This window comes from Oncorhynchus mykiss, chromosome 9, assembly GCF_057628025.1.
Source record: "Oncorhynchus mykiss isolate SJ-2025 chromosome 9, ASM5762802v1, whole genome shotgun sequence".
NCBI classification, from domain to species: Eukaryota; Metazoa; Chordata; class Actinopteri; order Salmoniformes; family Salmonidae; genus Oncorhynchus; species Oncorhynchus mykiss.
The window spans coordinates 10,039,593-10,053,105 of NC_143030.1; the positions used below are offsets into that span (position 1 = coordinate 10,039,593).

Sequence of the window (13,513 nt, forward strand, 5' to 3'; positions counted from 1 at the left end):
GCAAATCTGTGACTAAATCAAGTGCACCTACTGCGCTGCCCAATCGGAAAGGTTAAATCACCGTGGCTTCAGAGCTTCCATGACCCTGGCCAGGGCCAAGTTTAAGCTACTAGCTTACGTCAGATTTAATATCTTTTAAAGTATAACCACAGAGAGACTGTCAACGAATACAGCAAAGAGTTGCTGTTTTTTATGAGTGAGTTTAAGTTTATATTCAGCACAGTCACTGTTTTTATTCAACACTATTACAAAAACACTATTACAAAACCAAAATGATTTTGAACGGTCTTCTAAGTCGGAAACTCGGGCATCTTTCCAGAGCTCCGACTTTTCAGTCGACCATCAGTCCAGTAAATTTTTTTTAAAAAAGGTAATTATTTCAATTCATGCTCCACAGTGCCTCACAAGTGCTAAACCAACTGATCTATTTTGAAAGCTCGAGTTTTGAAATATAATATGGTCAGATTAATAATATTGGCAGGCCAATCATATAGCCAATATGCTGTGATAATTTATTAGGCCTAGTGCCCAGACCTCACTCCTACAACTGTTTGTGTGAGGTTAATGTTTTAAAAAACACATCTGTGCGGTAGATCTCAGCTTTCTTTTTGACTGCGAACGTGATCTTGACTCAGAAAAGGTTGGTGACCACTGTTCTAGATGATTCTGTGCTTCCAGTTTGTGGCAACAGTTTGTGGAAGGCCGTTTCGTGCTTCTGCAGGACAATTCCCTAGAGCACAAGTGAGGTCTGACAGAAATGGTTTGTCAAGATCAGTTTGGAAGAACTTCACTGGCCTGCACAGAGCCCTGACCTCAACCCCATCGAACAACTTTAGGATGAATTGGGATGCCAACCGCGAGCCAGGCCTAATCGCCCAACTTCAGTGCCCAACCTCACTAATGCACCTGTGGCTGAGTGGAGGCAAATCCCACCATCGATGTTCCAACATCTAGTGGAAAGCCTTCCCAGAAAAGTGGAGGCTGTTACAGCAGCAAAGGGGAGACCAACTACATATTAATGACAAGCAGGTGTCCACATACATTTGGTCATGTAGTGTACTCAGCAGGTGTCCACATACGTTTGGTCATGTAGTGTACTCAGCTGGTGTCCACATACGTTTGGTCATGTAGTGTACTCAGCTGGTGTCCACATACGTTTGGTCATGTAGTGTAATCAGCAGGTGTCCACATACGTTTGGTCATGTAGTGTAATCAGAAGGTGTCCACATACGTTTGGTCATGTAGTGTAATCAGCAGGTGTCCACATACGTTTGGTCATGTAGTGTACTCAGCTGGTGTCCACATACGTTTGGTCATGTAGTGTAATCAGAAGGTGTCCACATACGTTTGGTCATCTAGTGTACCTTGCTGTTCTGATGGTTTATTGGGCATGCAGCTAAATTATAGTTCTAAGAGATGTTTGACTTGTGAATTTGTCAAGTAGCGTCTGTTGTAAATAATTGTGTTGAGCTTGTTCGCTAGCTCATACACGTCCGCTAGTGTTAGCGTTAGCATTTGCATTAAGAATGAATGGGTATTTAGCATGCTAGCTAGCGACGTTAGCCTTGTTAGCATTAGTCATTTTGTGGTGCTGGTTGGCTATTTCAATTGGTGTAAATCGCTATTGTATATTCTGTTTATGTAATGTAGATGTACCTACACTCTTATACTGTTCATTTAGTACATTTACCCACGTTTAGCATGTCTACGAACCAATTAGCCTGTTTGGTTCATTGGATTGTGACTGGACCAATGGCTGTTGTATTGTATAGCAGGTACCTCACCTGTGCATGTACAGTGTTTTTAACGGGGCATAAAATGTACCAATACTATAATCTACGTTTTATTATGATTTTTCACTGAATAGGATTCTCAGTTATCTGAACCAAGAGTGGTCAGATGTGTGTGTTTTGAATGTGGACATCTCTTTCCATTAAATCAATCAATCAAATGTATTTCTAAAGTCCTCTCTGCATCAGAAGATGTCACAAAGTGCTTGTACAGAAACCCAGCCTAAAACCCCCAAACAGCAAGCAATGCAGATGTAGAAGCACGGTGGCTAGGAAAAACTCCCTAGAAAGGCAGGAACCTAGGAAGAAACCTAGAGAGGAACCAGGCTCGGAGAGGTGGCCAGTCCATCTGGCTGTTCTTCGATATGTTAAAACATTCATAGATTACCAGCAGGGTCAAATAATAAGCACAGTGGTTGTAGAGGGTGAAACAAGTCACCACAGGAGTAAATGTCAGTTGGCTTTTCATAGCCGATCATTCAGAGGTCGAGACAGCAGGCGCGGTAGAGAGGAAGAGAGAGGGTCGAAAAGGTAGTGGGGCACGGTAACACATCTGGGTTTATAGACACAGACAAAACAACAGAAATTGGATCAGCAGCACGACCAGGTGGACGGGGACAGCCTAATCCCTGTTCCCATCCATTAAACTCCCCTTAACCTGGACATCTCTTCCCATTGAACCCTCCTTAACCTGGACATCCACCTCATCCCTGTTCTGATCAGACATGCTGTAGTGGATGCTAAGCTTAACCTTAACCTACGGTTTTTATGCCAATCATGGTCCTTCGATCCTCTAAAACATACACTATTTTTCAGATGTGCAAGGATTGTTAAGGGTTAGACGGTGTCGGTGGAACTTTTGTTCTCATTAGCAACAGTGTGTTCAATTGTAGGCATGTTAACCCACCACCTATATGGCTTGTGTGAAGGAAAGCAAATACCTAGCTAACTATCTGCACTCAGGCTATATAGATCATAGAGATCCATGCTAAGGAAAGCAAATACCTAGCTAGCTATCTGCACTCAGGCTATATAGATCATAGAGATCCATGCTAAGGAAAGCAAATACCTAGCTAGCTATCTGCACTCAGGCTATATAGATCATAGAGATCCATGCTAAGGAAAGCAAATACCTAGCTAGCTATCTGCACTCAGGCTATATAGATCATAGAGATCCATGCTAAGGAAAGCAAATACCTAGCTAGCTATCTGCACTCAGGCTATATAGATCATAGAGATCCATGCTAAGGAAGCAAATACCTAGCTAGCTGTCTGCACTCAGGCTATATAGATCATAGAGATCCATGCTAAGGAAGCAAATACCTAGCTAGCTATCTGCACTCAGGCTATATAGATCATAGATATCCATGCTAAGGAAGAACATTGAAATTGAATGTCATAGAGATCTATAATTCATGAGTGATTCCAAATTATATTATAAATAACCTCTGCTCCTCCTCTCCTTCCGTCTAGACTGCCTGCAGCTCTCTGTCTCTGAAGAGGAGGTTCCCCCTGAGCAGCAGCACTGTGAGCAGGAGTGGAGCCCCAGTCTGGGGCAGGAGAACCCAGAGCCCACACAGATTAAAGAGGAACAGGAGGAAGTCAGGACCAGTCAGGAGGAAGAGCAGCTTCAAGGTCTAGAGCCTGATATCATGAAGTTCATATTCACTCCTTCCTGTGTGAAAAGTGAATGTGATCTGGAGGACCCACTGCAGTCCTTAACTCTTCCCCAAACCCAGACTGTGGAGAACAGAGAGAGAGACTCTAAACCAGTGGATCTGAAACCTTTTGTCACTGTGACCCACAATAAGGGTCTTAACATTCCCTGTGACCCTCCAGATAATCAAAACGTTGCCTGCAGCCACAGTTCAGCCGTAAGCAGTGACCCAGTAGGACTTGACTACAGTCCACCATTGGATCCCAGTCCACCATTGGATCAAAACCCACCAATGGGGGAAAACTCTTCCAAACTCAGCACCACGCCTAGAAAAACTCACCACTGCCGTGACTGTGGTGAAATGTTTGCTCTGAAAGCTGAACTGCAGAGACATATGACTCTCTCCAATAAGAGACTCAATGAATGCAGCTTCGGCAATAAACGCTACAACTCCACCTGTAAACTGAAGGCCCATGTCCAACCCTGTATCTGTCCAGTTTGTGGAAAGATAATCAAATACAAAGGAGATCTGTCCAGGCACATGAGTACTCACACAGGAGAGAAACCATTTGTCTGTGGTGACTGTGGGAAAAGCTTCAGTCAGAAGGGAAACCTGAACTTACACAAACTGACTCACACGGGAGAGAAACCATTTAGCTGTGGTGACTGTGGGAAAAGCTTCAATCAGAAGGGAGACCTAGGGAAACATATACTGACTCACACACAACAGAAAACATTTAGCTGTGGTATCTGTGGGAAAAGCTTCTATCACAAGGGGAACCTTACAGATCATATAAGGACTCACACAGGAGAGAAACCATTTAGCTGTGGTGACTGTGGGAAAAGCTTCAATTTGAAGGGGAACCTAAGGAAGCATAAACGGACTCACACAGGAGAGAAACCATTTAGCTGTGGAGACTGTGAGAAAAGCTTCACTCAAAAGTCTAACCTGCTGACGCATGTGAAAAACATCCACAAAGGAGGAAAACAGGATGAAAATTAGGACAAAGATCTTCTGTCGGAAGACGGGAATTAAAAGGCAGGATGTGGACAACAAAAGCAAAGCAACTCTGGCTCATTCATTCAGATAAATACATGTGTGGTGAACGTACTTTTGTAAAGCTTTCTATGTAAATAAAGTTTGATTTGATTTCAATGATGATGTAATAATCCAACAGTTCAGAATTTACTATTTGCAAGTGAGGTGGTCCTCCCCTAATCTTTTGCATCGGCCTGATGGTTAAATCAGCAAATATTGTGAACATGTGGTCATTTAAAATGTGTAAACAATTATCTTTGTTTTTGTGGATAAATTTACTTCTGACAGATATCTTTTATGAAGTTTTGCATTTTAGAATGTCTCTAAATGTACTGAGAGAATGGTCTGACTTGATGTTTTCGATATATTAAAACATGTTTACTTTACAGAAAATGTGTCTGTCCAAGAGTTTTTCTCATCCATTTTCACTAAATACTGCTCATTCATGATATTGATTTAATATTGTATCGAGTAATTATATTCAGTTTACTTCAAAGCTGAATCAATGTCTGCCAGATTGCATAACGATCACAGTATTCGACATAACAGAACCGAATATAATAGCATAGTGTAGCATGCGCCACAAGGCTAAATATGTGCTTTGATTGAAACAAAACACAGGTAGGCTACAGTTTGTTAACACCCTCTGCTCTACAATTCGGGGGGTTAAACATCTCCAACACAGGAGGCTGCTGTGCTCCGTACCAGAGCGAATTGAATGGCATGTCTGTTTGATACCGTTCTACTAACTTATTCCGGTCCAGCCATTACCACAAGCCCGTCCTCAAATAAGATTGGCTGACTTTCACTTTTAGTTGAGTAACTTTATATTAAGGTATCTTTACTTTTACCCAAGTATGAAAATTGGGTACTTTTACCACCCCTAATATGCGCACTTTGTATGAATGCAAACAATAGAAATCCTATTAAATTGTTCTAATTTAAACCTCCATCCAACTAGCGGCGCTGTTGTGCCTTTCCGAGTTTGCTACCCGCTAGAACCAAGGATTTTTCTCAAATTCCTTGACTTGAACACGGAAGTAGATTTGAAGACGACACTTCTTGTGTGGGGTCAAGACATACTGACTGAGCTGAATAAGTTACTCAACTGAAAATGTCTAAACTACAGATGTTGCGTGTGTTTTTAAATGATCGTTTAACGGCGGCTGCTGTGGAGATTTTCGGTGCAGTTGAGAAAACGGTAGTGGAGTACCAGGAGGAGAATGATCGGCTACGGAGACTGCTGGGGATCACACCGGAGATACAACTATGTAGAAGAGGTGAGTATAGTGTTGAGGAGGAATAGTGTACCGTGTCTGGGAGAGACTTCACCATTAATTTTCTTGATTCAGGTTCACGCAAACGTCGTTTTAAGTAACTATGCTATTTTTCGTCCTCATTGTCGAACTTAATAAATAATGCACCCTCAATTAAAAAACGAATTTTACTAGTTATACAATCGTGAAACTAAGAAATTAGCTGGAAGGAAACTAACTATATGTATTATGTTGTAAGGAAACGGTGGCGAAGGTTATCATTGCAAATTAACGCGGATCCAAAATAAGTTAACACACACGACCATTCATGAGGTCTCTAACAAACAGATAGTGGTTCAGACCATGCATGAGGTCTCTAACAAACAGATAGTGGTTCAGACCATTCATGAGGTCTATAAAACACACAGATACAGGTTCAGACCAGTCATGAGGTCTATAAAACACACAGATACTGGTCCAGACCATGCATGAGGTCTCTAACAAACAGATAGTGGTTCAGACCATTCATGAGGTCTATAAAACACACAGATACAGGTTCAGACCAGTCATGAGGTCTATAAAACACACAGATACTGGTCCAGACCATGCATGAGGTCTCTAACAAACAGATAGTGGTTCAGACCATTCATGAGGTCTATAAAACACACAGATACAGGTTCAGACCAGTCATGAGGTCTATAAAACACACAGATACTGGTCCAGACCATGCATGAGGTCTCTAACAAACAGATAGTGGTTCAGACCATTCATGAGGTCTATAAAACACACAGATACAGGTTCAGACCAGTCATGAGGTCTATAAAACACACAGATACTGGTCCAGACCAGTCATGAGGGCTATAAAACACACAGATACTATTTGTGGTTATTGTCATAGTGACAAAAAAAATGATGTTTGAGTGCCTTGCTCAGAACATGAGAACATATGGAAGCTGGTGGTTCCTTTTAACATGAGTCTTCAATATTCCCAGGTAAGAAGTTTTAGGTTGTAGTTATTATAGGAATTATAGGACTATTTCTCTCGGTGTTAGCAGATGTTATTGGTCACACAAACGTGGTTAGCAGATGTTATTGCGGGTGTAACGAAATGCTTATGCTTCTAGCGCTGACAGTGCAGTAATATCTAACAAATTACACATCATATACCTAATACACACACATCTAAGTAGGAATGAATTAAGACTATATACAGATGGACAAACGATTTCAGAGCGGAATGGACGAAGATACAGTAGAATAGTATAGAATACATATGAGATGAGTAATGCAATATATGTAAACATTATTAAGTAAATGAGATACCGTAGAATAGTATAGAAAACAGCCTCTAATGTGCTAGTGATGGCCGTTTAACAGTCTGATGGCCTTGAGATAGAAGCTGTTTTTCAGTCTCTCAGTCCCAGCTTTGATGCACCTGTACTGACATCGCCTTCTGGATGATAGCGGGGTGAACAGGCAGTGGCTCGGGTGGTTGTTGTCCTTGATTATCTTTTTGGCCTTCCTGTGACATCGGGTGTTGTAGGTGTCATGGAGGGCAGATAGTTTGCCCCCGGTAATGTGTTGGGCAGAAAGCACCACCCTCTGGAGAGTCTTGCGGTTGCAGGCGGTGCAGCTGCCATACCAGGCGGTGATAAAGGCCGACAGAATGCTTCAATTGTGCATCTGTAAAAAAATTGTGAAGGTTTTTGGTGACAAGCCAAATTTCTTCAGCCTCCTGAGATTGAAGAGATGCTGTTGCGCCTTCTTCACCACCCTGTCTGTGTGGGTGGACCAATTCAGTTTGTCAGTGATGTGTTCGCCAAGGAAATTGAAGCTACTGCGGTCCCGTCGATGTAGATAGGGGGGTGCTCCCTCTGCTGTTTCCTAATACTGGATTAAATAGTGATGTAATAATAACTGCGTACTGTACCTCTCTCCACTGATCTCCACAGTGACCTGCTCAAAGGGTTCCAGGACTCCTCCTCCACCACCTCCCATTCCTCTTGGGTCAGAGCATCAACGGGTGTATTGACAACAGCCAGGGTAGAGATAATGGGGTAGAGATAATGGGGTAGAGATGATGGGGTAGAGATGATGGGGTAGAGATGATGGCATCCTTTGACTCAAGAAACCGGTTCCAACATATAAAATATTGAATTCCACCTTGTAGTGCAGTCTTGTTTAGGCCTCAGCTCAGGCATCCCCATCTGGCATTGGGTAGACTTTAGTTTTTCAGAACCTACTGTGCTCCTGTGGGAGTATTCCACTGCTGCTTTCACTTTGTCCACAGTGGGCTTCATCACCTTCAGAGCATCTCTTACAAACAGGTTGATTGTGTGGGCAAGACATGGATGATGGGTCCATTTTAACATTTTCAAAGCTTTGGTTATGTTAGCTGCATTGTCGCTAACACAACAGACCACTTTTCCCATCTACTTGCCATTCTCTGGCCACTCTCAACAGTTCCTCTGCCAAGTTCTCTGAGGTGCGTCTGTCGCTGAACTCAAAGCAGTCCAGAAGACAGCTAGACATCGAAAAATCTTCAATGAAGTGACATGTAACTGACATGTAAGAAGTGGTTACCCTTGATGTCCAGCAATCAGTGGTAAGGCAAACTGCAGTAGCTTTTTGGACTCTTTCCCACACTGAAGCCTGTGTGCTCTAGTACAGTTGTGGAATAAGTGATTTTAAAAGGGTTTTCCTGCTTGGAATTGTGTACATTGGATTTAGACTATTGCTATAACTTCTAAAACCTCTGTCCTCCACGATCGAAAATGGCTGGAAATCGGTGGCAATCATTTTAGCCAATGTAATATCAATTTGGCCTTGTTTTGCTACAGACATAGATTTTGGCATAAACTGGTCCGTAGAAGACTGCGTTGCTGTGGGTCGCAGAGTAGGCCTACTGAGTGGATACATCTCCACGTGTGGAGGTGCTGGTTCCTCCACTATCACTAGCAGGCCTACTTGACTGAGTGGATACATCTCCACGTGTGGATGTGCTGGTTCCTCCACTATCACTAGCAGGCCTACTTGACTGAGTGGATACATCTCCACGTGTGGAGGTGCTGGTTCCTCCACTATCACTAGCAGGCCTACTTGACTGAGTGGATACATCTCCACGTGTGGAGGTGCTGGTTCCTCCACTATCACTAGCAGGCCTACTTGACTGAGTGGATACATCTCCATGTGTGGAGGTGCTGGTTCCTCCACTATCACTAGCAGGCCTACTTGACTGAGTGGATACATCTCCACGTGTGGAGGTGCTGGTTCCTCCACTATCACTAGCAGGCCTACTTGACTGAGTGGATACATCTCCACGTGTGGATGTGCTGGTTCCTCCACTATCACTAGCAGGCCTACTTGACTGAGTGGATACATCTCCACGTGTGGAGGTGCTGGTTCCTCCACTATCACTAGCAGGCCTACTTGACTGAGTGGATACATCTCCACGTGTGGAGGTGCTGGTTCCTCCACTATCACTAGCAGGCCTACTTGACTGAGTGATATATCTCCACGTGTGGAGGTGCTGGTTCCTCCACTATCACTAGCAGGCCTACTTGACTGAGTGGATACATCTCCACCACTATCACTAGCAGGCCTACTTGACTGAGTGATATATCTCCACGTGTGGAGGTGCTGGTTCCTCCACTATCACTAGCAGGCCTACTTGACTGAGTGGATACATCTCCACCACTATCACTAGCAGGCCTACTTGACTGAGTGGATACATCTCCACGTGTGGAGGTGCTGGTTCCACCACTATCACTAGCAGGCCTACTTGACTGAGTGGATATATCTCCACATGTGGAGGTGCTGGTTCCTCCACTATCACTAGCAGGCCTACTTGACTGAGTGGATACATCTCCACGTGTGGAGGTGCTGGTTCCACCACTATCACTAGCAGGCCTACTTGACTGAGTGGATACATCTCCACCACTATCACTAGCAGGCCTACTTGACTGAGTGGATATATCTCCACGTGTGGAGGTGCTGGTTCCTCCACTATCACTAACAGGCCTACTTGACTGAGTGGATACATCTCCACGTGTGGAGGTGCTGGTTCCACCACTATCACTAACAGGCCCACTAGTTTCTCGAGGCTCCGCTACAGCTAGCTTCACAGTTGGGTGCACAGTTCCCATACGCCGGTCTAGGTTGTGTGTAGAACTGGCTTTATATGAGATTTTGTTTTAGCAAATTCTACACTGTGCTCTAACATTGTCTACATTTATTAAAATGCATCCAAATGCTACTGTGCTTCAGACTTATTTTCCAGCTGTTGTTTTCACAGCTGTCCTTCCTCTCTCTTCTCAGCTGCTAAGTGTGTGACTGTGAGTGAGTTGACTCGGCCCTCCCGCACAAACCTTTGGTTCATTGGTTGACACTGCGTGTCTGATTGACAGGAACAACAGTGAGGATGTTAGTCTGAGCAGACAGTCAGAACGAATGTGTGTGCGTGCGCTTGAGCATTTAGGCCTAAATTATTATTATTTATTTTTTTCATTATTTTAATTTGTTAATTCTATTCATTTAACTCTTTTGATTATTCATATCTTTATTTTTTTTATAAATAGATTCGGCTCTTCTGATATTGCTTGCCGGCTCCCGACGTTAACCCGACTTGTTGGCGAACGACCCATCACTATTAGATAGAACGTTGTGCCCCACCCGCCTTTGGGGAAAACAACCCGTGGTTACCTAGGTTACCCCGTTGTCTCACAGTAAAAAAAAAAAAAAAACGTTTTCAAACACAATTTTCTTGTCTGCTTGTTTAAGTCAATTACAAAATTATATTTTAAGACAAAAATGTCTAAACATATACTTTTCAGTATTGCTCCAGAGCATTCTCACTACTTAGAAAAGCAACATATTGTAGGGCTTCCCTCACTCCTCTTTTTCATGATGGTGCTAGCAGCAGAGTGGCTGCTAGCGAGCAACCGACCGGAACATTTAGACGGCCAAGACCAACAACACAAACAAACAGACGACTGTATACAGCTACAAACAGTGAATGGCGTTACAAACGGTCTATACTAAACAAGTTAAATGTGTTAACTGTGATGAAATGTTTTCCACATACATAGCTAGCTAGCTATGTGTAGCCTACTTGTGTAGCCTACTTGTGTAGCCTACTTGTGTAGCCTACTTGGCTCCCCACAATTTCCCACTCTCTCATGCAGAATAGCCTGAAGCCACAGTGCTTTTCTCACAGGCTATATTTACATGCGCGGTAGCATTAGGTTGGGACTTTTGACCTGGTTATGTGTACTGTACATTAAACAACACAGCAGCCTTTCGCCATGTTTTGTTTCTGAATTACAAAAAAATCAAGTTGGCACCGGGGGTCAATGGGAAATAATGTTTATTTTCCCCAATAAGCGGCTGTGCTCGAGGGGAATTCCTTATTATTTATTACTTGAACCCCGAATTTCAGAAAAATTGGTCACAGAATTTCTGCAATTCAATTGGCTACAATGTGAAATCATAGTAGTCACAAAACCCTGTTTTGTGCGGCTACACTGCGCAAGTGGACACCTGATGCTCCCAGAGAGATTCTCTCGTAAAATACAGAGGTAGCCATTACTCCAATCGGTCCTACTGAAAAACTAATTGTCCCGGTGGATATATTATTGTGTTGCCATGTGTTGCTGCCTTGCTATGTTGTTTCTTTAGGTCTCTCTTTATGTGGTGTTGTCTCTCTTGTTGTGATGTGTGTTTTGTCCTATATTTATATTTAATTATTTTTTAGATGTAGTTTTAATCCCAGGCCCCCCTCCCCACAGGAGGCCTTTTGCATTTTGGTAGGCCGTCATTGTAAATACGAATTTGTTCTTAACTGACTTGCCTAGTTAAATAAAATAAAAATGACTAAATGAAATAAAAAAACAGGCAGGTGCTCTAGCTCCAGCACAATGGGATATTATCAAATATGAAACCAATATCCAAAGTGGAAACACATTTACATGGCAATGACAACATCTTGAGCATCTAGTTTATTGTTCACCCTTGGTTGTACAGGCAGGTGCTCTAGCTCCAACACAATGGGATATTATCCACTGTAATGCAGAGCCATGCCACAATCATTTTACCATTATATAACTGGGTATTCAAGTCACAAACAGACTGGACACAGCAGGTTATAAACCCACAATAACACACGTTATTGAACCAATACAGTGTCATAGGAAGTGTGACTCGCGACGACTAACAATTCAAAAATACGACTGAACAAAATTGCTTCTTCTCTTCATATTATCAGGAAGTTATTGAAAAATCATTCTAGTCTTTCAATCATTGATTTTAAATTCGAATTGACCCCCAACAATGATGTCTAAAGGCTGTATATAGGTAACCTCTGACCCTCCTCTCCTTCCCTCCAGACTCCCTGCAGCTCTCTGTCTCTGAAGAGGAGGTTCCCCCTGAGCAGCAGCACTGTGAGCAGGAGTGGAGCCACAGTCTGGGACAGGAGGACCCAGAGACCACACATATTAAAGAGGAAGACGAGGATCTCAGGACCAGTCAGGAGGAAGAGCAGCTTCAAGGGCTCTTTGATACCAAAGACTCCATATTCACTCCTTCCTGTGTGAAAAGTGAATGCGATCAGGAGGACCCACTTCAGTCCTTGACTCTTCCCCAAACCAAGACTGTGGAGAACAGAGAGAGAGACTCTAAACCAGTGGATCTGAAACCTTTTGTCACTGTGACCCACATTAAGGGTCTCAACATTCCCTGTGACCTTCCAGATAATCAAAACAATGCCTACAGACACAGCTCAGCTGTAAGCAGCTACACATTAGGACTTGATAGTAGCCCACCATTGGATCTGAACACACCAATGGGGGAACTCTGCACCTGCCCCTTTTGTGGCAAGAACTTCAAACAAAAAGGACACCTGTCCATGCACATGAGGATTCACACAGGAGAGAAACCATTTAGCTGTGGTGACTGTGGGAAGAGCTTTATTCAGAAGGGGGACCTAAGGAGACATATCCTGACTCACACAGGAGAGAAACCATTCAGCTGTAATTTTTGCTGTAAAAGCTTCAGTCAAAAGGGGGACCTAAGGAGGCACATCCTGACTCACACAGGAGAGAAACCACATGGCTGCTCCGTCTGTGGTAGAACGTTCATTCGTAAGGCTCATCTGCTGAAACACGTGAATAACGTCCACAAAGAAAGAAAACTGGATGGAAACTAATTAGGACAAAGATCTCTTGTCAGACGATGGGAATAACAGGCAGGATGTGGACAACACTCATTAATAATAGGCGGTCAGATGAAATTAGGACAAAGATCTCTTGTCAGACGATGGGAATAACAGGCAGGATGTGGACAACACACTTAGGAAAGCAAAGCAATACTCTGGATCATTTCAGGGTTTCAGATAAATAGATGCGTGATCAAGTTATGTTTTTCAACATTCTACGTAAATAAAGTTTGATTTGATTCGAATGATGATGTAATGATTCAACATTACATAGTATTGTAGGAAGCTCGCCGGTCTGCTGTTCAGTCTGTTGATGTTTTCACGTTATTAGAAACAGGAATTCCTGGTCCTTTGATTTAAGAATGTCTCCCAGGTGAAGAGAGAATGGTCTGACTGTTATTTAGACATAAAAATAAAATGCACCCCGCATCCCACTACTGGCATCCCACTGTTGGCATCCTACTACTGGCATCCTACTGTTGGCATCCCACTACTGGCATCCTACTGTTGGCATCCCACTGTTGGCATCCCACTGTTGGCATCCTACTGTTGGCATCCCAC

At 43.1% G+C, this 13,513-nt stretch overlaps 1 protein-coding gene across 4 annotated transcripts in view; it reads left to right on the plus strand.

Moving 5' to 3' along the window:
- The window catches only part of LOC110531378 (uncharacterized), an 18,531-nt gene extending 5,334 nt beyond the window's left edge, over window positions 1–13,197 (plus strand). Inside the window, exons 3-5 of one of the 4 annotated variants that reach the window (XM_090183416.1) lie at window positions 3,264–4,389; window positions 7,286–7,290; window positions 12,636–13,079. In XM_090183416.1, coding sequence (XP_090039542.1) covers window positions 3,264–4,389; window positions 7,286–7,290; window positions 12,636–12,943 — 1,439 coding nt within the window. In that variant the 3' untranslated portion in view covers window positions 12,944–13,079. Of the gene's footprint in view, window positions 1–3,263; window positions 4,880–5,473; window positions 5,767–7,285; window positions 7,291–12,125 lie in introns of those variants that run through there. The other 3 variants (XM_090183417.1, XM_090183415.1, XM_021614570.3) reach the window with 3 other exon arrangements.
- The last annotated feature ends 316 nt before the right edge of the window (window positions 13,198–13,513 follow it).